Below are 24,510 nucleotides of genomic sequence, written 5' to 3'. Positions count from 1 at the left end.
ACAATATCAAATAATATAAAACAATATCTAGGGGAAGTACAGATAAATCCTACCTTGTTCAGTTGAATCCTATGCCGATTTCTGTCCACGCTGGTTGTAAACGAGTTAAATTCCGAGATATGTAGTGCTTTATTTACATCGGGTTCGGGGTTCAATAACAATCAGCTGATCAGGTGCGCGAAATCGACAGTTGTACACATACCCTGATTACAGACGGACGGTCACGCCGACACTGCGATCAATACAACTCAGCCTGGTGAGTTATTCACTAACTGGGCACTGTGCATGTTATAAATACATACCTTCACTATAATGGTGTCAGAAGTTGTCGTATAGATCTGTTATTTTTTTTTTAGGATTAAATACCCCGCACAATAGTTCGTGCATTTTGGCGCCATAATTGAATTTTTTTTTCTTGTCTTCCAAATTCGATCGGGAAGATATTTATTCATTTCAATTAAAGTATTAGTATATTATTGAAGGATTTGTATTGTTTTTCTTGATTTTTTTGATTTTTTTTTTGTCCTATTGCGTTAGTGTACACCTACATGTTTTTTAAGATCACAACATGATTATTTCGTCGGATTGTCTGATGATTTAGTTTATACATAAAGTAAGATCAATACTGAGAAGGTGTATGCAGGAGTAAACGATCAAAACCATGGCTACTCCTATTGATATCAATAAAGCAACATTTGAAGAGTTAAAAAACATTAGAAATATTGGGGACAAAAGAGCAAAGAAAATTATTGATATTAGAAACATCAAAGGTAAAATTACTTTAGAAGATCTCAAAATCATTCCCTGCATTCCCAGCTCAATTTGGGATCCCTTGGTAGATGAAGGTTTAATTGTTGTACCATCAACTTTAGTAAAAACCAGCAATGTGGAACAATCTGTACACACAGGGGACACAGAAGGGTCTAGTACACAAGAACAAGACTTACTAAAAAAAATTGATATGTTGAAGAAAGAGCTGGTGGAGAAAGAAGAAATGATAAGAGAAAGAGAGAATGATATCAGAGAAAGAGAGAATATTATCAGAGAAAGAGAGGATGAATTGAAAGAAAAAGACCATACGTTAGATGAAAAAGAGGAAGAGTTATCATTTTGGCAAAAAAGCATGAAAACAACCAGAGAAAAAGGAGATAAAATAGCTGATGAGTTTAAGTTTATGTTTGAAAGGAGAGAGGAAGATTTGAAAGAAAAATTGGCAATCAGAGAGAGAGAATTTGATGAACAGCTACAGACTTTAGAAGATCAGAAAGAGAAAATGAGATTATTAGAAGAGAGAGAGAGATCAGAAAGAGAAGAGTCATTCAGGAAAAGAATGAGAGAAATAGATCAAAGAGAGAAAGAAATAGAAAAGAGAGAAAGACAAATGAAAAAAGAAAGAGAGCATGAAGAATTTATCTCAAACATAAATAGGTTGGCCCCACATAGTGTCTATCACAACCCCATTTGTGTGCATTTTTGTATATTTTCATTAATATTACAAAGTAAACCTTCATCTCTCAACAAATGAGCATCAGTTTTTATAAAGAACTCGTAAAAGGGAAGAAAATCATACCAAGTTTAATAATATCTATAGCCGTCTTGCACTTGAACTTTTGCATTTAATTTCTCAATCGAGAAATCCTCTCAAATCAATACACATTTCAAACGCACAAGTGATCTCAAAAGGGGAGGTAACTCTTTGAGCGATAACTCTTTTGATATAGGCGCGATGTCATTTTATCACATAATCCGAATTAATTTTAAGATATGTTTCAACAGTACATTATGTAAATGGTTATTTAAACATAGTGCTTCTGTTTTATTTATTTTAAAAGAGACAAGATGGTTACGATGAATCGTCCGCATTTCCTCTGTTGTATCATGGATAAAAAACAAAAAAACCGTTGCGTATCAGCTCTCTTGGTTAACCGCATTCGCGGAGTTATTGGTTTCTTAATATGTTTTTAGTAATTGGAGAAAAATATATAAGAGCTAATTGTACACAATTATTTGAGGGATTAGATGTCAACAGAGACAAATGAAGCCCCTGATATTAATATACTATAACTAAATTGTTCTCGTAATATATATTAAAAAATAAGATATGGAGTATTTTTTCATTATTTATGTGCAGTCTTTGCCCAATGACTGCATTTTCTATAGCACTGCTTGGGTCTGTTAATATTATTCTTGGGAGGGGGTTCAAAGGGGTAACTTTATTTTGTTTGCCAGGGGCCAGGTACCATGGTGTTTTACTATGTAAATTGTGAATTAAATTAGAATATGCCACGGGGACTATACGTGTAGATCGGCCAATGTATGAGGCCTTTTCCCATCCCCCATAAGCAATCAACAGTATTCACCTTTGTATTACACATGTTACACTTGTAATTTAAACACTCATTAAAATTGACTTTTATTTTTATTCAACACATGCAGAATGATTAAGATTAAGGAGAGGGGGAGGGTTAGCATATCTATTCATTCACAAAATAAATTCTAAACGCTCATTTCTCATTACCGAGAAAGGAAAGAGAAAGTGTAAATCCTGCAACAAGGCGATCAAAAGCCATTTTTGGTTCACATCAGTATATTGAATTTAAATAAGTCTGAATTTTGAAAAGCCATTTTTGGTTCACATCAGTATATTGAATTTAAATAAGTCTGAATTTTCCTATGTGAGAGCTAGACTCTCTCTCCTGCCCATTTACATACCATCCCCTTTCCACTTCTCAAACAAAATTATATATATAGAAACAATTATATTTGGTTCATTTGTTTTATTAATTCAAGAAGATAAAGGGACTTTCTGAAAAAATGCATGCAAACTCGAAATTGCAATTTCTTTTTATGATGTCAATGTGTTTATTGTATGACTCCTTAGTTCTGGTCCTCTTCTCTCTTCAAAAACACAGTCTTCCTGTTCCTAAAGTTCAGGTTTTTCTTTCCATCATTTCATCTTGTATATGACACCAGGATAAGGGTGCGGGTAAATGATCACCAATAAGAACATCATTTATGTATATCTCAAGACAAAGCAGGTACCAGCTAAAATGAAAATTATATATATTTCAGTAAGTTTAACTTGTTATCAAAATGGCTGAAAGACTGAAATGGAAGATTTTCTACAATTTGATAGTTGGAATTTATTTATCTTAAAAAACATTTCATTATGTTTAGATGTGCATTTAATTTTGCACAAATTCAAATACAGCTTTTCAGTTTGATCGATTTGAAATTATTCGCATCCTCATCCCTGATATGTGCATGATATTAGTTTAATTGCACCCCTTTATTTTACCCGGCCTGACCTTAAAAATGCACCTCTCTCTCTCTCTCTCTCGCTCTCTCTCTCTCTCACACACACAACTGATTTGATTGATTGATATTATATTATGCTGGTGCAGTCAGTGTGAATTAAAACATACAATGTACGAGGGTCAATCAAAAAATACGAAGACTTTTGGCATAGCTATGTTACTTAACGTCATATAATTACTAAATTTGGAAGACATAATTTAGCAATAGTTTCAAACAATTCGCAAGAAAAAAATTTAATAAATTCCTTTATTTCTAAGAATTCTTTAGAATCTAATCCTGCAAAAATAAGGTCACGGCGCACGGTCAATATTTGTGTTATGTCAACAATAAACCATATAATGTTAAAAGTAATATCTTTATGAATAGGGCTTAAAACCAAATAACATTGAAACCGCAAATTAAGTATAGTCATGGTATTCTATGTACCAAATAATGACAGGATATATTGTTTTGTCAAACAGATATTAGTAACTAAAGACAGATAGTCCTCTTTAGAATTGACTAAAAACATCGACGTCGCCGGACGTCACGGCGCAAAGAGAAGTACAAACAGAATGGATTTAACTCAGGAAAAAGCCGATGCAAGCTGTGAAAATACTCAATGGTACATAAAATAAGTCAACAATTATATGCAAGTTTGTGTTTAACTGTAATAAATTTATTGGAGGTGGTGGTGATTGTATTTTGAATATAAATCAGTCCGAAAGAGAGTAAAATATCTGTAAATATTTGGTCAAAAAATAAGTAACGTCAACCGACGTTCAGGGTTATCACTACTGTACACTAAGAGATACACGGTTAGAAAATGAAAAATTTGAAGAACTAACTTATGATTCTTGAATAAATGTGTGCAAATAAGGTGTTAAGTCGTTCAGTGCCATTTTTTAATTGTAAGGAGAAAGGCACAAGAGACTAAGCGTGATATAAAGATGGGGTTTATCTATAAACTGTGCGTGTTTAATCTTGACGTTATGTTTTGAACGTTACCGTGCGCCGTGGTGACAAAACATGTTGTCTTTAAAAAGGGGTAACAAAAATACCGTTTCATCAAATGGACTAAAACTTCGCAAATCAATAACATAAGTGTTGGTGCACAGATTAATCTGTTGAGTATGACTTTCACTAAAAATATATGATAGACAGCCACATTGTCTTCGTATTTTTTGATTGACCCTCGTATTGTTGATTTGTTGATGAGCAATATTCAAAATTATAGATTTATAAATAATATAGGTTTATATCAATCATTTTAAAACATTAAATGAAACCATTCGTACTTGAAAATACTTTTTCTAATTGAATTGTCTCATAGAATAATCAGATTGGTCATTATTTCAATGATAAATTATTGAACTTATACATGTATGTATGTTATTTACTTACATTTTCTTCCAGCCTTTTTTTTTCAAATCAGTGTGACACTTTTCAAATTACTCTGCAAATAACAAAATATAATTATGAGAAGTCATACAATTTAATTTACATGCATATAAGGACATGTCAACAGTAATTTGAACATTTTTGTGAAAGGTCTACATATATTATGCATGGATGGGTAAAATGACCAACAATTCAAATTTTATTTGAAAGTTACATATGCACATTCTACACAAACAATACCATATATGACCATGAATGTAGATTCCTCATTTAGAGAAAATCAGATGGAGACATGCAGTCATTTGTTTATTATTATTTGGTTTTGTTTTATTACAAATAGTACAGCATCATAAGTATGAACCCAGGTGACAAGATTTCAAACAGTGTTATGGTAGTAATATACTGACTTCTATAAACAAACTTGTAATAATTAAGAATTAATGTGCATAAACATCTTAATATATCAACTGGATGAATGTGTAAAAAATATAAATGAACTGTCATGGAAGAATTTTGAACACAGTAGAAAGGTTTTATTGATCAGCTGTTCATTAATTTCCAGAAAATGAAATCAGCATCTTTTAGCCTGCACTGTACTGATTTTCAGAAAATCAAATCAGCTGTTTTCACACAGTCTTTGTATTGTTTACTTACAAATTGAAATAAAAACAAACAGTGTGTAAAGCTAAATAGTGTCAGTACAAGTACTATGAACTGATTCGTGTCGATTGGTGAAAATGATCAACAATTTAACGGACTGGCAATAAAGCTACATGTACAATGTACATTGTATAGGCCTAAATGTAAACAATGCAGTCTCTCCTCATGTTTTGAACGAAACAACACATTAAGTCGATCAGAAATGCATCAACAGTATAAAATCACAATAAAATAGTTATTGAGCTATCTGGTATATTTCAAATACACTGTATATCTATTCTACATACCTGATAAATCATCAAAAGATCGCCATCATCGGGAATACCAGCTACACGTGTTTACATCGTCTGACGAACGCTTTTGAACGCAGATTCACACCCATACGACAGATGCCTTATGGAAATTCTTCGTATATGCTGATTGTTGTAAACTTATAAAAACACACATGAGTGATTCGTAGTTATATTTTGCTTATGAAGTATTAAATCAGCCGTATTTTATGCTTAAACTGCTATGTTCTATATATGGTAATAAAGAGGCGGGGCGTATATTATGACGTCATAACTCATTATCCCTTCATTAGCATATCAAAACGATGTGTTGCCTTATCTGTCCTGCGTTATCCAGACAGTCCAGAATTCTTCAGAAGCACCATCACTATCGATGCATTTCTAAGGGGCTGTTTGGAAAAGAGAGCTGCATTAGTCACTTTAGATAAAGATCCAAAAACTTTAGACGAAGCGGTTCAACATATGAAGAGTGCAGTTACGAACCAAAAATTGATCATGGGAACAAAGAAAGATATTAGAAGAGTGACATTTGAAGAAAAAGACGACATACCCGACACAGAAGATGTAAACATTAGACTAGTTAATAAAGTCCTTCCCAAAACAACTCCATCACTAGAATCCAGAATTTCGACCCTTGAAAATGACAACAAAGAGACAAAAAGATTATTGACAGAAATATTGGAAAGAAAGAAAATGAATGAGGTAGAGAGAGAGTCAAGACCCAGATTTAAGTCAACACAAAGATCTCCCATTAAATACAATAGGTCAAGATCTAACAGTTCAGAGGGAGTGAATGCTTCAAGTGTGGGGAGATAGGGCATTTTGCAAGAAACTGTTCAATGCAAAATAATACATTTTTCAGATCAAGATCGCCATCACAAAACAGATCACCCCCACAATCACCAACAAGGTCCCAGAGAAATTTAAACTCTCGAGAGCTGAGGAAATAAGCCATTCGTCAGCTCAAAGTAATACCCCCAGGCCACAACCACATACTAAATTTAAACATAAAAAACCATCTGAGTACAAAACTCTTTATGTGCCAATTCAAATTCAGAATGTGACGATAGATGCTGTAGTTGATACTGCAGCACAAGTTTCTGTTATCAGTGAAAATCTTTACAAGAGGTTACACCCCACTCCCAAGATCAAAGGTCATGTGCTTCTCAAGGGTATAAGTGGAACTAACATAGATTCTAAGATTTGTCAGAATGTTCCCTTATTATTAGGAAAATTCAAAACCATGTGGAATTTTGCTATATCAAATATAGATGATTCTGTCATATTAGGCCTTGATTTTTTAGAACATAACAAGGTAGATATCAGTTTACAGAATTTTTCTTTGTCTATTGCACAAAATATCATTTCTGCTAAATGTGTTGCTAACAAAAACAAAGAGAGAATTGATATTTTGAGAGTTCAAATAAAAAAGAGAGTTGTTATACCACCAAGATCTAGTGTATATGCAGAAATCGTGTTTGACAAATCACCGAATTCTGATGTTGTTATAAACCCATGTAGAGATCTGAATGGTTTATTATCACCTAATTGTGTCATTAGTTGTGATCAAAATTTCAGTCTGTTGAAGAACCTCACAGATAGATTCATAACTGTGAAAAGAAACTCAGCTGTGGGTATTGGAATGCAATTAGATCAAGTTTTTGAAGTAGAAAATTCAAAATCAAGAGTTGCAGATGAACAAATAGATGTAAGATCTTTGGAAATTGACAATATCAGCTTAAATCAAATTAAACAAATTAAAAGAAAAATTCCATCTTTTCTTAATAGATATGTTTGAAAGTTCTATTCAAAATCTTACTGAAAAGCAATCTATTGTATTTGCAAAATTCATCATTTCTTACCAAGAGGTTTTTGCTAAGAATGATTTTGATATGGGTTCATTTAATGGTGAAATACAGCATAGAATTGACACTGGTAATGCAAAACCTATTAGACAAAAGTTAAGGAGAACGCCCTTATGTTTTGGAAAAGAACATTTAGATCAAATGCTAGAAAAGGGTATCATAGCACCATCCTGATCAGACTGGGCTTCATCTCCAGTACTTGTCAGGAAAAAAGATGGTATTTTTAGATATTGCATTGATTTCAGAGGTTTAAACAAAGTAACTACCAAAGATGCTTTTCCATTACCTAATATGAATGATTGTCTTGAATCATTAAAGGGAAGTTATTTTTTGAGTACCCTTGACATGCAAGCGGCATATTGGAATATTACCGTACATAGAGATGACAAACATAAGACAGCATTTATTACAAAATATGGTTTGTTTGAACACAATAGGCTACCTTTTGGTCTGTGTAACAGCCCAGCAACTTTTAGTAGGATCATTCAACTGGTATTACGAGGTTTAACATGGACTGAATGTTTAGCTTATTTGGATGACATCTTAGTCTTAGGTTTTGATTTTGAAGATCACTTGGAAAAACTGGGACATGTACTGGCACGTTTCAAACAATACAACCTAAAATTTAAACCAAAGAAATGTCATTTTTTTCAGAAAGAGGTTACATTTTTAGGTAGAATTGTCAATGGCAATGGAGTTATGATTACACCCGAGAATATTGAAACCATGAAAAATTGGCCTGAACCTAAGAATGTGAAAGAATTAGAGTCTTTTTTAGGATTTATGAATTATCATAGAGATCATGTAAGAAACTTTGCTGAATATGTTGAACCATTACACAAGTTAGTCAGTAAAAAATCAGAGTACAAATGGACAGACCAACATCAGGAAGCATTTAAAAACTTGAAAGATTCTTTTTTATATGCTACACTTTTACACCATCCAGATCCTGATGAAATGTTCATATTAGATACAGATGCTTCAGACAAGTGTATTGGGGCAGAACTGAGTCAAGTTCAAGATGGTATAGAAAAAACAATTTGTTTTGCTAGCAAGGTTCTAACACCACAACAAAGAAAATATTGTACCACAAGGAAGGAACTTTTGTCTATTGTTGTTTTTACAAGACAATTTAGACATTTTTTATTAGGAAGACCTTTTATAGCTAGAACAGATCATAATAGTCTTGTTTGGTTGACCAATTTCAAAAACATTCAAGGTCAGTTAGCTAGATGGTTAGAAGAATTATCTCAATACAACATGATCATTCAACATAGGTCTGGTGTAAAGCATCAAAATGCAGATGCATTGTCTAGAATCCCTGATTCAATACCATCATGTAATGACTATAGATCAAATGTCTCTTTAAGTGCTCTTCCTTGTGGAGGTTGCCCATTTTGTGCAAGAGCTAGAAAACAATGGGGAACTTTTGAAGATGATGTAGATTATGTAGTCCCTATATCAATCAAATCAACAACAGTAGATTCAATTAGTCCATATTTGGACCAGTCCAGTGAGTCTACAAGTGTACTAGGGGATAAACATAAACTCAAACTTGCTCAAGAACAAGATCCAGACATTAAACAAATAGTATCATGGTTAAAAAATAACTATGAACCATCAAGTCAAGAACTTCAATTATCTAGTAAGACTGTTAGACATTTTTGGTTGTGCAAATCCCAATTACAAATGAGTAATGGCATTCTATACTATCTATGGGAGGATCCTATAACACCAAAAGTAATTTATGTTGTCCCACAGTGTTTACAACAAGAAGTTTTGGAACTCTGTCATGACATTCCACTCTCAGGACATTTAGGTCAAACAAACACATTTGAAAAATTGAGAAAATATGCAATATGGTATCACATGCGTTCAGATTGCAAAGAATATGTAAGATCATGTGAAGTATGTAACAAAAACAAAAAACCTAATGTCAAAGCTAAGTCACAATTGGGACAATATCATTCTGGTGTCCCATTAGAAAGAATGCATATGGACATTTTAGGACCTTTACCTGAAACAAAGAATGGAAATAAATACATTTTGATGATTATAGATCAGTTCACAAAATGGATTGAATGCTTTCCTTTACCTAATCAAAAGGCAGAGATTATTGCCAAGAGCTTTGTAGATAATATTATCTGTAGATTAGGATGCCCATTAGAGTTACATACTGACCAGGGAAAAAATATGGACGGTACTATTATGCGTCAAATATGTTAACTTCTACAAATTGCTAAAACAAGAACAACACCATATCATCCTGCATCCAATGGACAGGTAGAAAGATGCAACAGAACTCTTCTACAAGCTTTAAGGTGTTACATTAAAAATAAACAGGATACATGGGATGAGTATTTGCAACAATTAGCGGGTGCATTAAGGGCTTCCAAGAATAGACAAACAGGGTTTACACCTAATGAAATGATGTTTGGTAGGGATGTTATTCAGCCATTAGATATCTTCTTAGGTACTGTAGATCATGAGGAAGATAAAGATTTAAACACATATGTGAAGGATATTAAATCAAACTTAGAATCTATTCACAGGGAAGCTAGAGAAAATCTTAGAACTTCTCAATGTAGACAAAAGAGAGACTATGATTTAAAATCAGTTCAAAAGACCTATGAGATAGGAGATATTGTATACAAGACAAATCCTGCTACAATTGTAGGTAGAAGTCCAAAGTTAAAATCTCCATGGAAAGGTCCCTATGTAATAACAGAGATAAAATCTCCAGTATTATACAAAATTCAAGATCAAAAGAAAGAAGAAGTGATACACCACGACAGAATTAAATTGTGTCAGGACAGAAATAACCCTTTGTGGCTATCAAGATTAAGAAATCAGATTCTTAAAGATTAATACAGTAAAGATACATGTAATTCAGAATTTGACGAGTTAAATCTTGATACAATATTCAGATTACCAGAAAATGTTGAATTATCTGTGGCTCCGCAGTCAATGACGTCGGATAGTCTGGTGTCATTGTCTAGTTTAGATCTCGGAGTTACATTTAGTCCATCAACTGGTAACAACAATTCAGGTCCTTCAACGTTAAATAAAAGGGTTAGAAGAAAGCCAGAATATTTGAAAGATTATGATTTAGATATCTAAATCATACTGGTGTTTAAAAAAAAAAATAGAATAAATTAAAAATATTCCTCATTTTTAGGACAGAGTATAATCAACGACTTGATTATCATTTGTGTATATATATCAAGGTGTATTGGTTTTATGACTTAATATTTCTATTTCTCTTGGGTCTCCTAATTACAATAGTGTGTTTATGTATTAATAAACATATAGGGTTTTTTTATAGAAAAAATGTGTATCATGAAGTTTTATTACCAATATTTACTATATGTTATATTTTATAATATTATGTAGTTCATGATGGAGGATGAATTCATACCAGATTATGAATTTGGATCAGACATCGAACCACCAAGACCGCCTTAAATTCAAGGAGCCACCAAAAGTAAAAAAGGCAAACCATGTCCTGTGTGCTTGGCAAAATTTACGCATGTTAAACGGCATATTATTAAAGATAATTTACCTTGGTATGCTTCACCATCGACATGTTGTTCGGTTTGTCATATTAATTTTGGACAAACACATTTTTTGGATTTACACAATCAGAAAAATCACAACAACAATTATACTTCTCAACATTTGGATATTTTTTGGGTTGATTTCATGTTTGGTCTTTTGTTGCGCATAATTCAGATTCTGAAATTGGAAAACTTTGAAAACTTGTACAAATTTATCAACAACGATGAGCGCTTTGAATGTTGCCAGGGATCAGTGTTTAGTGATGAAGATTCAGTAGTTTGAGAAAAATTTCTTAATCACAAGTTCTCTGGTGAAAAAATACCATTGGTTCCATATCCTGTTACAAATGCAGCTTGTCTATTACATTGGAAAATTTTAAGTATCTTAATTAATTTGTCAAGTAGTGCTGAATTACTTACAAAGGTGTTCAAAAAATATGTTGTGTGGATATTAGGTTCTTCATTTGTATACTGGAGTGAAAAGCGAGCAACTGAATTAGGAGTCAAAAACTTAGAGTTTGATAAAGATGTTCTTGAGATTTTTTGGAAAGGTGTTAGAGGAATGAAGTGGGAGAGTTTAATAGATATCATTGAATTTTGTAAATCAAAATTTCCAAACCCAGATTTCATTATAATCCATCTTGGTTCCAATGATATAAAATTTGCATGCTCAAAAAGGTTATTTTCACAAATTCAGAGGGATTTAAATGCTGTTATGAAAGAATTTTCTTGGAGTCATATTTTATTTTCAGAAATACTTTCTAGGCTTGTTTGGCGGAACTTAAAATGGACAGAAGGGGAGAAAGAAAGAACAATTATTAATTCAGAAGTTAAAAAAATCTTAGATAGAGAACATTTCATACATCATCCAAAAATTATTGCAAGAAAATCATATTTGTTCAGAGATGATGGTGTTCATCTTTCTGACATAGGAAATGATTATTTGATAGAGGATTTTAAGCTTAGGATAAAGCAATTCATTGTATAGTTCTGTATATTCATTTTGTTTTTATGCGTCTCATTGCTATGGCACACTTATATATTGCTGTCGATACAGTCGGAATGTCTGATTGTTCATAGCTGAATGTAATTTTTGTCATTTGGCAAGCTGGATTGTATTAATATGTTTTTATAACTTTTTATATACCAGTCCTTTTAAATAAAATGGGGAGGAATGTAGTGCTTTATTTACATCGGGTTCGGGGTTCAATAACAATCAGCTGATCAGGTGCGCGAAATCGACAGTTGTACACATACCCTGATTACAGACGGACGTTCACGCCGACACTGCGATCAATACAACTCAGCCTGGTGAGTTATTCACTAAATGGGCACTGTGCATGTTATAAATACATACTATATCATTGAAGTCCACATGTTTATCGTGATCACAGCTGCAAGCGCCGATGTGACGTAGTCAACCTCGACACGTCATCAGACGACTTAGGAATTTCATGATTTCGCGAGATATAAAGAATAGTTTATGATTTTATTTCAGTACACCTTTCTTGAACCATTCAAACCCAATAATTAATCATATTCATTTTGGTAGATGTTTGTTAATTACCGAAATACCCATATCTCGTAAAATCTCATGAATAAGGGGCGGGGCTTATGCAAATTTTTCTAAATCACACGTGGTAGAATTCTTAGACCTTCCTTAACATAGCTGAGAGATGTTCATATTGCTATGATTTTAATTTTTGATAATTTGATTAAAAACAAAAAATAGATGTTGAACTGATTTATTTTTTGGCAAAATGATGCCTATATGGTACCCCTACTGTATGGACAACCCTTTTCTACAGTTTTCAAGATAGGAATTAAATGTTTTGCAGATCGATTGTATATTAGAGGTGTTCATAGTGCTAGGATTTTGATTTCTAATAAATACTAGCTGTAGAATTTATTCATTTTTTGACTTTAATTCAACTGTACATTTTTATGTCTGCTAATTTGCTTAATGTGAGTTGGTGGAACATTTGAATTACGGATTTTCTGAACAAGGTGTTTTCTTGCGCTGTAGTTTGTAAGCGTTTGACCTGTAAAGTTAGCTTTTGTAGCCATCTCTTTCATAAACGAAGCAAGATTTTTTCTTCAACTTTTCATTTAAAAAACCATATATCGCTACGAGGGTCATCTCAAGAGATGGGTTTTTTTTATAGCTAGAAGGGGTCGTCATATGACGAATAGCGTAGAGGTTTTTTTTGCTGCATATATTTGTAAAGATCAATAGGATCTCTTGCACCCCAGTCAAAACATTTTGGGTTTGATTTGGCGAATGTCCACAATATTTTCTCCTGTTCTTGTTTTTGTTTGTCTTTCCTTATATTCGAGAATATCTGTGCCGTCAACTGATTTTTTTTTAATTGGAAATCTACCAATCCTAAATTGTAATGTTCTGTCACTTCTCTTAAACCAAAATAAATGATCATTATACAACCAGAGAGTGTACAAAAGTGCGTCAGGAGTTTCGCTGCCAAGGATTTTATTTTCGTACAATATGTTAATATCTTCGTCTGTTATAGCGTCCGTTTACACTCGTCAGGGTCTGATAGATATCGGTAAGAGGTCATCTTAACATGACCTTTTACATTTGCATACCAATTAAATACATCCCAACTTATAACATACAGGCCTTTATCTGTTTTATGAGAGATGTAACTCTTCAATACTCCGCATTTGGAGGTTACATAGAAAACAGGCATGGATTAATTTGTCTGTCAAATTTCGACGAGTTCCAAATGATTGTCGAAAGCCCTGATTGGTGAGAAGTTAAGGTCGTGTGAAGATGACCTCCTATGAATACCTCTCTAATCTGTCAGAAGGGGGTGGTTTTATTAAGACTGATTAACAATCCTATCCTGACTTAAAGCTGTAACGGAAGACCTCCTCCTTGCTTGCAACAAGCTCAGCTCTAGTTTGTTTATATTTAGTGACCCTGTTTCTTACTACATGATTTACCTTTATTTATCTTCCGTTCATGCATATTCCCCAAACATACAACAAACAATCGACCCCCCCCCCCCCCCCCCACATATTGTTTAATGTAAAAGGATAAAGTGCAATAGTAAGGTATTAGCATAAAAGCCATGGTCGCCTTCTAACATCTTAAATAAGCTGGTTGCGACAATACTTTGACCTCGCAGCTTTAATTCTTAGTCACCGGTATCCGGCCATATTGTTAACATGCAGCATTTATTTCTCGTGTTAAAAAAATATGCGATGTCAACCAGTCATTAGACGTATACCGATATAATGTGCACCCAATCAATTATATCTTTTTATTGGTAAACACGTTAGATCTAAACCATGTGGGTGTGCATTGTATTGTATCACATCATATTCATTCAATTGACAGTCTATAGAATTTCAAGCGCTAACTAGTTAAAAGAAGCGAACGGATAGCGTAATGGATAAGCGAATCTAAAGAATCCGGATTCAAAACCCGTTATAAAGGTTGAATTTCATTTTCTTTTATCTGAAATCAAAATTCGATTTTACAAGTTACTTATATCCTCGTTTTAAAAATGTTCCTCTTTCTGTGATCTCTATATTAACCAAATGGCAATGGGGTTTTTCAAACACTGATATATAATGTTATACACGTAACAACAATAAGATGACCATTATCGAAATAAGAAAAAAAAAAGATTTTCGTTTATAAACTGTATCCTTATTAGAGTACTCAAGTTAAAAGCATTTTAGTTAAATATACAAAAGAAGACTTTTATATACTTTAAAAATGACAATTGAAACGTAACTGACATAACAAAAAGAAAACATTATACATGTACACATGTAATTTTATTTACAATGACACATAATAATACATTGCGGTTTTAAAAAAAAGCAATTAAACTCCGTCATTATTCTTCTTTTACAAGCTAACATTTAAATGACTGTTATATATATTATTAATGATAAAAAAAATATATTGTGCAATATTGTTAGGTCTATAAAATGTTTAGCTGCGGGTCTGTAGCTCGCAGTCTAGATAATGGATGTACGGTATTGGAGTTAAAACTCAATACGAGTTAAAACGTTGCAATTTACATGTTGAAATAAGCTTAAACAGTCAAAAATTAGCGCAAATTTAAGTGCGTTGTTAATTGCAACTTTTTAACAAGAAACAAAAGTAGCGTGTATGTCCTTCATTAGAATTTTTTGCAGACATGGAGCTACATACTCTCGGCGTTAGAATCAGCAGAACCATTATTAAACTTTAAACTATCACCGACTTTTTTAGAACGAAAACGATTTTTTTTCATGACGTAAGTCACAAAAACCAGAGAGAAGTGACATCAGATGGTTAAGGTAAAAAATAGTTCACCAACCCATTTCACTTGCGGACACGATCTAGGATTGCTTATGCGACGATCTGTGCCATAATTACAACATTTTTTAATCGGGATAGAACTCTTAAAACAGGGGGTGAAAACATGAAATATATCAAAGGATTCAAACAAGTATTGACAAGCAACGAAAAAGAAAACATATCATGAACTAAGTCTAAGTTTATATCAAGAAGTGAACTATTTAACAATCCAAATTCAATTACGTAAATTAAAGGATATATTGTGCTAAGGAGATAAATTACAATGATAATCCAAAACATCACAGACATCGAATTTGCTATTCTGGTTCGTCGAACCAAAGCTGTTTGGTTATACAGATAATACAGCTTTTGAACATTAAAAACAACTACAATAATAAATGGTAATCCACTAACATACAAAGCAAATCCAACATCAGCAAAAACTGCTGTTTTCAAAGATATTATGTTCATGAGCATTAGCACTATAACTGTTCCATATCCGATGGAAACGACAATAGAGCTTATCCAAACGGCAAAAGACTTCAACAGAATTTTTTTACAAGTCAGTATCAAACTGTGCAGAGGATTTGTAATGAAAACAAAACGTACATATGATACTAACACCATGTGGAAAAATGCCGAGTGAAGAAATAAAAAGGTGAATATCCCATATATATATCCGTGTGAATATTCTTTGAAAAGAGATTTGACAAATATTTGAGCAAATCGCGTCACAGAGGCGAGTACGTCAGACACTGCTAGGCATCCAATCAGGACGTATGTCGGAGTGTGCAGCCGTTTGGATACAGCAACAAAACACACGGTGATAGAATTTCCAATTAATCCAATGCAGAAAAAAACCGATGCAGCAATAACAACATATGTATTGGCCATTGTACTGCGTGTTTTCCGGATACACAGTTTTACTAAAATGGATATCAAACTTTTCCTGCAATACTGCTAGTATTGGTATATAAGTTGCCTATGTCGTCTGTAAATAAGAATTGAAGAATAACTAGACAACATTGAGATGATGACTATCTCAAAGGGCCCGCTTAAATGATGAACAAAAGGGTGAAAAGCATTTAAGAGAATTTTGCTTTGACCTTGACCTGTAACTTACAATTTTCCAGCTGGCATAACACTTTTAATTCAATCAATCTCGTAACCCCTGACATGCAGGTATTTTTGTTCAACTTGAGCAAGATTAGGCAAGTTGGAAATAATCTACGATCTAAAGATCTGCTAAGACTTTCACATTGACTTTGTTCAAATAATAAAGTCAATGCAAACCATTAACCCAAAAGCTCTGTTAACGTGAAGAAGGAGCCAATCAGGGCCAAGTGGAGAGTATATTTATGTATATGCTCTGAAAAGAATTCTGCGTGATCAAATAAGACCTTGACACTTGACCTACAAACATTAGTCCAGGTTACTGCACACCCTTGATTGTAGGCACACTGTGAGTGAGGTATGAGCCAGATTGGACCAACGGGAGAAAAGATATACACCTTACAAGGATTTTTCTTGTAATTCTGCTATGACCGTCACATTTGGCCTTGAAACTTGGTTCAAGGTCACTGCACAGCCTTTAATCAAAAGCTCTGTTTATGTGAAGTATGAGCCAAATAGGGCTAAGTGGAGAGTATATTTATGCTCTGAAAAAAAGAGTTTTTGTCTGACCAAATAAGACATTGACTCTTAACCTACGAACTTTATTTATAATCACTGCAACTCCTTTGACCATAGGCACTCAGTGAGTGAAGTTTGAGCCAGATTGGACCAAGGGGAGAGAAGATATGCTCCGGATAAGGATTTTTCATATACTTCTGCTAAGACCTTCAGCTTTGACCTAGAGACATGGTTTAAGGTCATAGCACACCCTTTCGCCAAAGGCAGTTTGTTGGTGATTCAGGATGAATGACCATCTTTACGTTCCCCTTAATAATAGATTAAAGGTAGCTTTACGACGATTGTAAAGCCACCTTTAAGCTATATATGCTGCTTAAAGGTGGCTTTAAGAAAGCGTAAAGATGGCTTAAAGATGGTTAAAGGCAGCTTAAAGACTATCTTTAAGCGACCTTGAAGGACAACTTATTGGTCTTTAATGTCCAAACCTCTTTAAGCTACCATTAAGCCACCTTTAAGCTATTTAAAAAAAAAATCAGTCTTTATTTAATGTTCTGCTTAGTTTACAAACAAAATGTATTAACTTTATGAAAATTTAATCAATTGTGTTTAATTGACAAATATATTTAACCTTTATGCGAAGTATTTATTTAAAAAAAACATAGCCGTGCGTCTGGAATAAGACACACCTATTGTGTATATCGTGTATATTTTGTGTTAGTTCCAGGGTTTTTCTGAGGTTTGACATGCAATAGACCTACATCGGCGTCTGTATCCAATACAAAAACGATGTAGAAAAGCCGGTTAGCTCTCCGGTCACGTTCCCGCACGTAATTAGTTTTATGATATTGATTATTATATATTTACAACGTATCTAGAATAACAAGTTAAGTTATATATATATTTAAATGTTTACACATGTATTTTTTACATGATTTTTAAACTATCAATTCTTTAACAGACAATATAAACAATTACCGCTATCGTATTTAATGCATGTGACAATTCCAAATAATGTATACATGGACTGCATATGATGTATACTGGGCCTGGCATGTGACATATTCTATTACCTATTATAACTATTTAATAATTACCCCCCCCCCTCCCTATTACTGTAATTAGTCTGTCTGTAGATTTTACTCTTACATACATGTATCTTTGATTTTTGGACGTAATATTTTTAAAACTCAAGTTAAGTAAATAATATTTGACAATGAATTAAAAATGTAAATAAGACGTTAATTAAATAGACTTATCGTATACACGTACATACTAAGATTTCAACAACTTTCGGAACCCTGACGTGCACCTTAGCAAAAGACACACATGTTGTGTATATATCTTTAATATTCTGTGTTAGTTCCAGGGATTTTTCTCAAGTTGAACAAACAATATACTTTCATTAGATATACACAAACTAATAAAATCATGTATATACAAACAAAGCAGCAATATCCCGCCCAAAATAACAAAGGCAGTTGAGAGTCATTTCATCTTTAACATGTATCAAGCAGATCTAGAAATAATTAAAATTGAAAAAGGGAATACATATCTTAAACTGATTAAAGTAGATAATGCATTATTCATTCAAATTTTATTTTGTTTAATAACTGGATAAGCTTGAAAAAGAAAAGAACTAAACCCATTCGGCATTGTCGTATTTAGTTTTTGTGAATGTGTTTTCTATTACGAAAACAAATTCTAAATAAAAACGAATTGATGTAGATTTGTATTAATAAAATGTGAATCCAGTCCAATGAACATAATGAATTTAACAGGATGTGACAACATTCAAGCAATGATGGATTTCGACTAAGTATTATTGAGCTAAATTTTGAAAGTCAATTAATAATGAGAGAGAGAAAGAGAGAGAGTTCACCAGATTAGTTTTTAATGGGAAACACATATACTTTAATTTAAACTCATGCTCAGTTTAAAGACAGGCAAACCGCGCTCGCCGCTACTATAATTTTGAAACAAAAACAACATTTTATAACGACGAGCTGTGTTCATTGGAGCGGTGTTGGTATTGATGATCTGTGTTCAAGGACACGACAAAAGTGTTAACACAAGCAAAACTTGAGTGTAGATACCTGTTTTTGCATGCATTGACAATCAAAACTGTCTGGAACACCCCCCCCCCTTGAAGACAATATCATTCTTCGGATCATATACCGAAGGCACTCTAGCTAAATTCTACAGTGCCAAGCAAAAGAATACAGAGGATTGTGCAACTTGAAGTATTCCCCTGCGAGATGAAATTCATGATTTTAAGAACTTTAATGAACCGTTCATGAAGTTTCATGATGTATTCACGACTGGTTCATAACTGGTTCATAAAGGTGGTTCATGATTTTTATTCATGAATATATTCTTAAAATGTAATTCATGAACAAATTATGAATATATAAGAATACAGGAAATACTTGATATTAAATAGTTCTAGGTATTGAACATTCATGAATTTTCATGAAGTTCTAATTTACGAAACATATAATTAATTTGAAATACTTTTATAAATAACATAGTTTACTCTAGTATTCAGAACACTATCTTTTTAAAAAAAAATTATACATCTTAAAATATTAATATTAAAACACAGTCTCCATGAACATTCATGAATATTCATGCAAACACCGATATAAATGTGGCATCTTTAATTTTGAAAAAGAAAGATCTGATATATTATAGTTACTTTATTTATTCAATTCTAAGAAACATATAAATTCATTGACAACAGCGAAGGTCTCAGACATCATGATCAAATGGTCATTACTAGATCCTAAATTTGACGCTTAATTTCTTCATTGTTCAATTTATATTTTTTTTAAAAATGACATAATTTATTAGTGAATAATCAGTTTTTGCAGATGATACATTATGGCTGTTTTATGTTGTTAAAAATCTTGTAAACGAAACTGAAAAAGTGAAATAATTTAAAACGTTGCATATTTATAAAAAAAAAAGATTTAGTATACGTTGATTTCCGACTTGTTTGAAGTATATCAAGTTTATTAAAGACGTTGTAGGTTGTCAGTCTATCATAGAAGCATAAATACACACAAGACGAAGTGCGTCTGTTCCTGGGAGAACGACAGAGAAAATGTTCCGAGCACATTCGGTTGAAATTTGGACCCCGTCGAGTTTAGAACCTTTGCGGTTTCTTTGTAAAAGGCATTACTGTTGCACACATTTGAAAGCGATTCATTCTAAGAAGTTACAAATCCGTTATGTAAATATTCCGTTGAGAACTTCCAACAATTCATATATGATAAGCTGTTAAAACTCAGACAACTACCGTTACTACACTCCGAGTTTCGAGGAGTCCGCCATTGTTTATGAGGTGTCATGTCGATTCGCCTCCGTTACAAAAACACACTGAACTTCAATTTGTCAATTAACTTAATGATAAGCAATAATGAAAATATAACTTTAAAACATTAATGCAAATTATAGAAATAAAGTATGAAAGAATATTGAATTGAGTGTAAATTATTTTTTAAGTTCCAAAACCTTGAGGGTTCAAAAACGTAGGGGGTTGAAGTTTAACAGACACAACTTGTGTAAACCGAACGATATTAAATCGTACTTTTCTTCAATCTCTGAAACTATAATAATGAAAACTTAAGCATTTTATAATTAGTTTCATTTAAAGATATTTTTTAATTATCATTAACATATGTTAAAAAAATTATTTAACTAAATGAAAGAGTCTCAGAATACACAGTCAGCGAGTTGTTTTGATTCTATTACGTCACTTCCGCCCAGTGATTACGCGTTTTGAATGAAAGCAGACGGATCTTCAACATGAGCGATGGATTAATTAAGCATGGAACATGCAAGAAGATAATGCAGCAGATTTAGATCAAAGTAATGATATTAAAGGTAATATAGTATGTATACATGTATATTGAAATAACTTTTATGAGGGAGTCAAAACGTAAGATTAAGTTTTGTTCATTTTTTCAAACATTTCAAAATGGCGGTTTTTAATTTGTAGTGAAATTCTTTTTTGACTAACTTATAAGTTTAAACTACATAATTGATAATAAATTACACATTTGATATGCCTAAATCGGTGCAATTACAAGGTAAAGTTATATGCTGATGTCATTTGAGTTAATACAATTTTTTTTTTTTACTCTAGAATTATGCATTGAAACCAGAATATTGGACAGCCCTAAAGATAGTGATCATTGAACATAAATTTCAGTGAGTGATAAATAAATGCTATTGCAAGTAATTGAAAATTTCTAATAGAATGGCCAGTATCATTTACAAATTTGAAAACAGTTATAGTTTCATCGTAATAAATTCAAGAAGTATTTTATTCGAGTATATAGATACATTGAAATGGATTGAACAGCAGGCATAATGCCTATTTATGTTTTCTCCTGAATTTTTCATCTTGTTTCATCTTGAGTTATTTTATTTTTCTGCGATATCACTTTTTCTAGGGTAGGCACTCTCATTCCTAAGCTCTAGTGCAATTTCAGCATTATCATTTGATAAAAATATTTGAAATAAGAATTAAATGAGATGATTGAATGATTAGTTGATGTTCCAAATGTTTTCAACGACATGTCATAATTATACTGCTATTTGTCATATTATTTTTGTACAGTACAGAGGTACAACTCTTCTGCCACCGAAGGGGCTATATGTGAAGCCTAAAGAATTGCCACCAAGAAGTATTGTCACCAAGACACTCTGGGTTTGTAGAAAATAATCATTTAGAGGATAGAGCATTTTACCTACCATGCAGTAAATGCACATTGCAATATATGGAATACAAGTGAAATCAACATGAGAAGAGGCAAGGAAGATGCAACAAAGGAAGATTTCATAAAAAACATATTGATAGTTATCATCTAGTAATCATATTCTAATGTCGCTTATATTTCAAATCATTGCATATTGGTATGTCAATTCTAATATTGTAACCTTCCTTTAAAGCTAATGAGTTAGTATTGATATCATTACCTGTTGTTTTTTAAAACAACTTTATTAAACTTGCTGATTATTTAAAGTGATAGTCAGTACATAAAGATTATGTGATACTTAAAATATTGTCTCATTATTCTTCAATTTATTATAATAAAGTAGTTTATATTTGATTTTTTAGGAGATTTTACCTTTTTATATACAAAATGTAGAAGGTAAGAATTTTCATGAATAGTTCATGAATTTTATTTATGAATTATTCATGAATAAAATTCATAATGATATTCATGAACAGTTCATGAAGATTCATTAAACTTATTCATGAACAGTTCATGAAGATCCGATGAACTTATTATTGGACATTCATCAAATGATGAAGCTTCATGAATTATTCATGAAAAATTATATTCATGAATATTCATCAACACTTTTTCATGAACAAAAATTCATGACCTTAAAATGTCCAATAATAAGTTCATGGGATCCTCATGAACTGTTCATGAACATTTCATGAATATAATTCATGAATCATTCAAGGGAAAGTCATGAATTGTTCATGATCATCTCGCAGGGGTTAGGCTAAAAGCCCTCCTAAACAGAGCGATCACCAGTGGTTAGGTTAGTGCGATTGAAGCAAAACAGATGTTCCATACTGTAACGTCCAAAGAACGTAAAAATCTTAAAAATAGCATAAAACAACTTTCCCCAAATCTAAATATAGCGACATTTACAAAAGACAGCAGTCAAAACAATTAAATTTTACATATTTAATAGATTACATATAAAACAAAATAAACAAACGATAAAAAGAATACAGAATCGATCAATCATAATAAAGTTTCACATATACTCAGCTGATTAAATGCCGACGGAATTGACAGGACCGTGTAATTTTATGGTAAGGTACGTACAGTTTACAGACGGATCACAGTTCCCGAAAAGTAAAAAGACAGTCCAACAGTCACAGCTCGATTCCACAAGGCATAGCCGATTTACCGAGGATTCTTAAAACTACATGTCTTTCCTATCTGAGGCCTTGGCGTCTCTTTCTCCTCGCAGACGACACTACCAATCCTGTCGCGCATTTTGACGTCACACACATGAATAAAACATACACACACTAAACACCTAATAATCATAACAATATCATGTTCTAAAAAGGTCTTAAACAAGATTTACGAGACATATTAGATCATCTTTTTCCGCATCATTAACGACTTTATCCAGTTGTACGTTGATCAATGCATGTTGTAATTCGAACATTAGTCATTCAAATCAAGAGAGGCGACAATGAAAACATTGTGTTTCTTATGATTAGTTGGACACAATGCAAGTTCATTTTAATCAGCTATCTGACCAAGAGGCAGTGAAGAATTAACATATTCATTGTATCAAGCACCAAGGGTATGTCCCAAGACAGGGTTACCAGAGAAGAAGGGGAGTTCCAAGAGGGAGAGGATTCTACATTTGTTAGCAAATTTTAAACATAGTTTTTTACATTGAAATTTGGCTAAATTTACTGGGAAAACTACTGCAATGTCTATTATTATACATAAACTTAGCATAACAATTGTTTAAAAAGGTGCACAAAATTTGATATATTTACATTTTCCTGTGTCTTTGCCTGTGATAACACTACGTATCGATTTTGTACTATATAACTCATAATACAAATGACGCCAAATTGAGGCGCCAGCGGGGTTTGCTTATTTATATTTAAATACTTAATTGTACGATTGCTTAAAATTATATAAATATAAGTAATAAGGATTCATTCTTTGAATATTATGAGGTGATAATTTCGGTCGGGGTGTGATTAAATCTATCTTCGGGCTTTATTGGATTTGATCACGCCCGACCGAAATTATCACCTCATAATACTCAAAGAGTGATTCCTTATTCCTTATATAAAATCGGACCAAGCAGCTTTCGGAAAAATAATTTTTTACCAAAATCGTGACCATGCCCGGCTCTTTAATTGTAAAATATAACAATTGTTTATGAAAGTTGAAAACAAAATGGTAATGGAATTACCACATATGATTTGCATTTTGCTAGTACTGTATTGCCAAGTAAATGTCACAGGCAGTATACAGATACATTATGGTTTAACGCCAAGCATTTATTTGTACATATACACACTACCCAATGTGTCAATCTGCATAGAAAGATACTTACATTCATCAAAAATATCCTCCTTTCTAAATCCTTGCTCTTCGTATAATGACGTGGGTTTTCAAAATTCCGACCTATTTAGATAACAAATCGCGCGGAAACTGCATAGCTAAGATTATCTGCTTTCATTCTGGCTGTGGTATTTTGCTGTGGCATTGAATTTACTCGCAATAAACACATTGAAAAGGAAATTCAAAAAAAACTCCCCTGCACTTTTAGTATTTTCATGTATTTTCCACAGTTAGATGTTCGGTTAAACTGCATGTTTAAAATATTATGCTATGTCTTTTTAATATTTGTTCAAACAATTCTAACAAACAATATACATATAAACATTAATTGATCTGGGTTACGTATTTTCTAATAATGCT

The 24,510-nt window shown here is 32.6% G+C and overlaps 1 protein-coding gene, 1 long non-coding RNA gene and 1 pseudogene across 2 annotated transcripts; 1 reads left to right on the top strand and 2 right to left on the bottom strand.

Annotated features, from left to right (window-relative positions):
- Positions 1 to 2,774: 2,774 nt before the first annotated feature.
- LOC128173451 (uncharacterized) lies at positions 2,775 to 6,315 on the bottom strand. Its single transcript, XR_008242508.1, has 3 exons — positions 5,646 to 6,315; positions 4,702 to 4,753; positions 2,775 to 3,045 (listed from the first exon to the last, which is right to left on the bottom strand). It is a non-coding gene; the product is annotated as an uncharacterized LOC128173451 (long non-coding RNA).
- Positions 6,316 to 10,909: 4,594 nt separating this feature from the next.
- Positions 10,910 to 12,058, top strand: LOC128170888 (uncharacterized; annotated as a pseudogene).
- Positions 12,059 to 14,916: 2,858 nt separating this feature from the next.
- Positions 14,917 to 24,224, bottom strand: LOC128173416 (olfactory receptor 52B6-like). The gene is made up of 2 exons (XM_052839089.1): positions 24,143 to 24,224; positions 14,917 to 16,379 (listed from the first exon to the last, which is right to left on the bottom strand). Exon 2 carries the CDS (start codon positions 16,280 to 16,282, stop codon positions 15,440 to 15,442), a length of 843 nt encoding a protein of 280 aa, XP_052695049.1. The 5' UTR covers positions 16,283 to 16,379; positions 24,143 to 24,224; the 3' UTR covers positions 14,917 to 15,439.
- Between the last annotated feature and the right edge of the window lie 286 nt (positions 24,225 to 24,510).

This window comes from Crassostrea angulata, chromosome 2 (assembly GCF_025612915.1).
Source record: "Crassostrea angulata isolate pt1a10 chromosome 2, ASM2561291v2, whole genome shotgun sequence".
Lineage (NCBI taxonomy): Eukaryota > Metazoa > Mollusca > Bivalvia > Ostreida > Ostreidae > Magallana > Magallana angulata.
This window is presented reverse-complemented; position numbering and strand designations above follow the sequence as displayed.

Coding starts and splice junctions, on each gene's coding strand:
- LOC128173416 (XM_052839089.1), bottom strand. CDS start 16,282: ATGGCCAATACATATGTTGTTATTGCTGCATCGGTTTTTTTCTGCATT.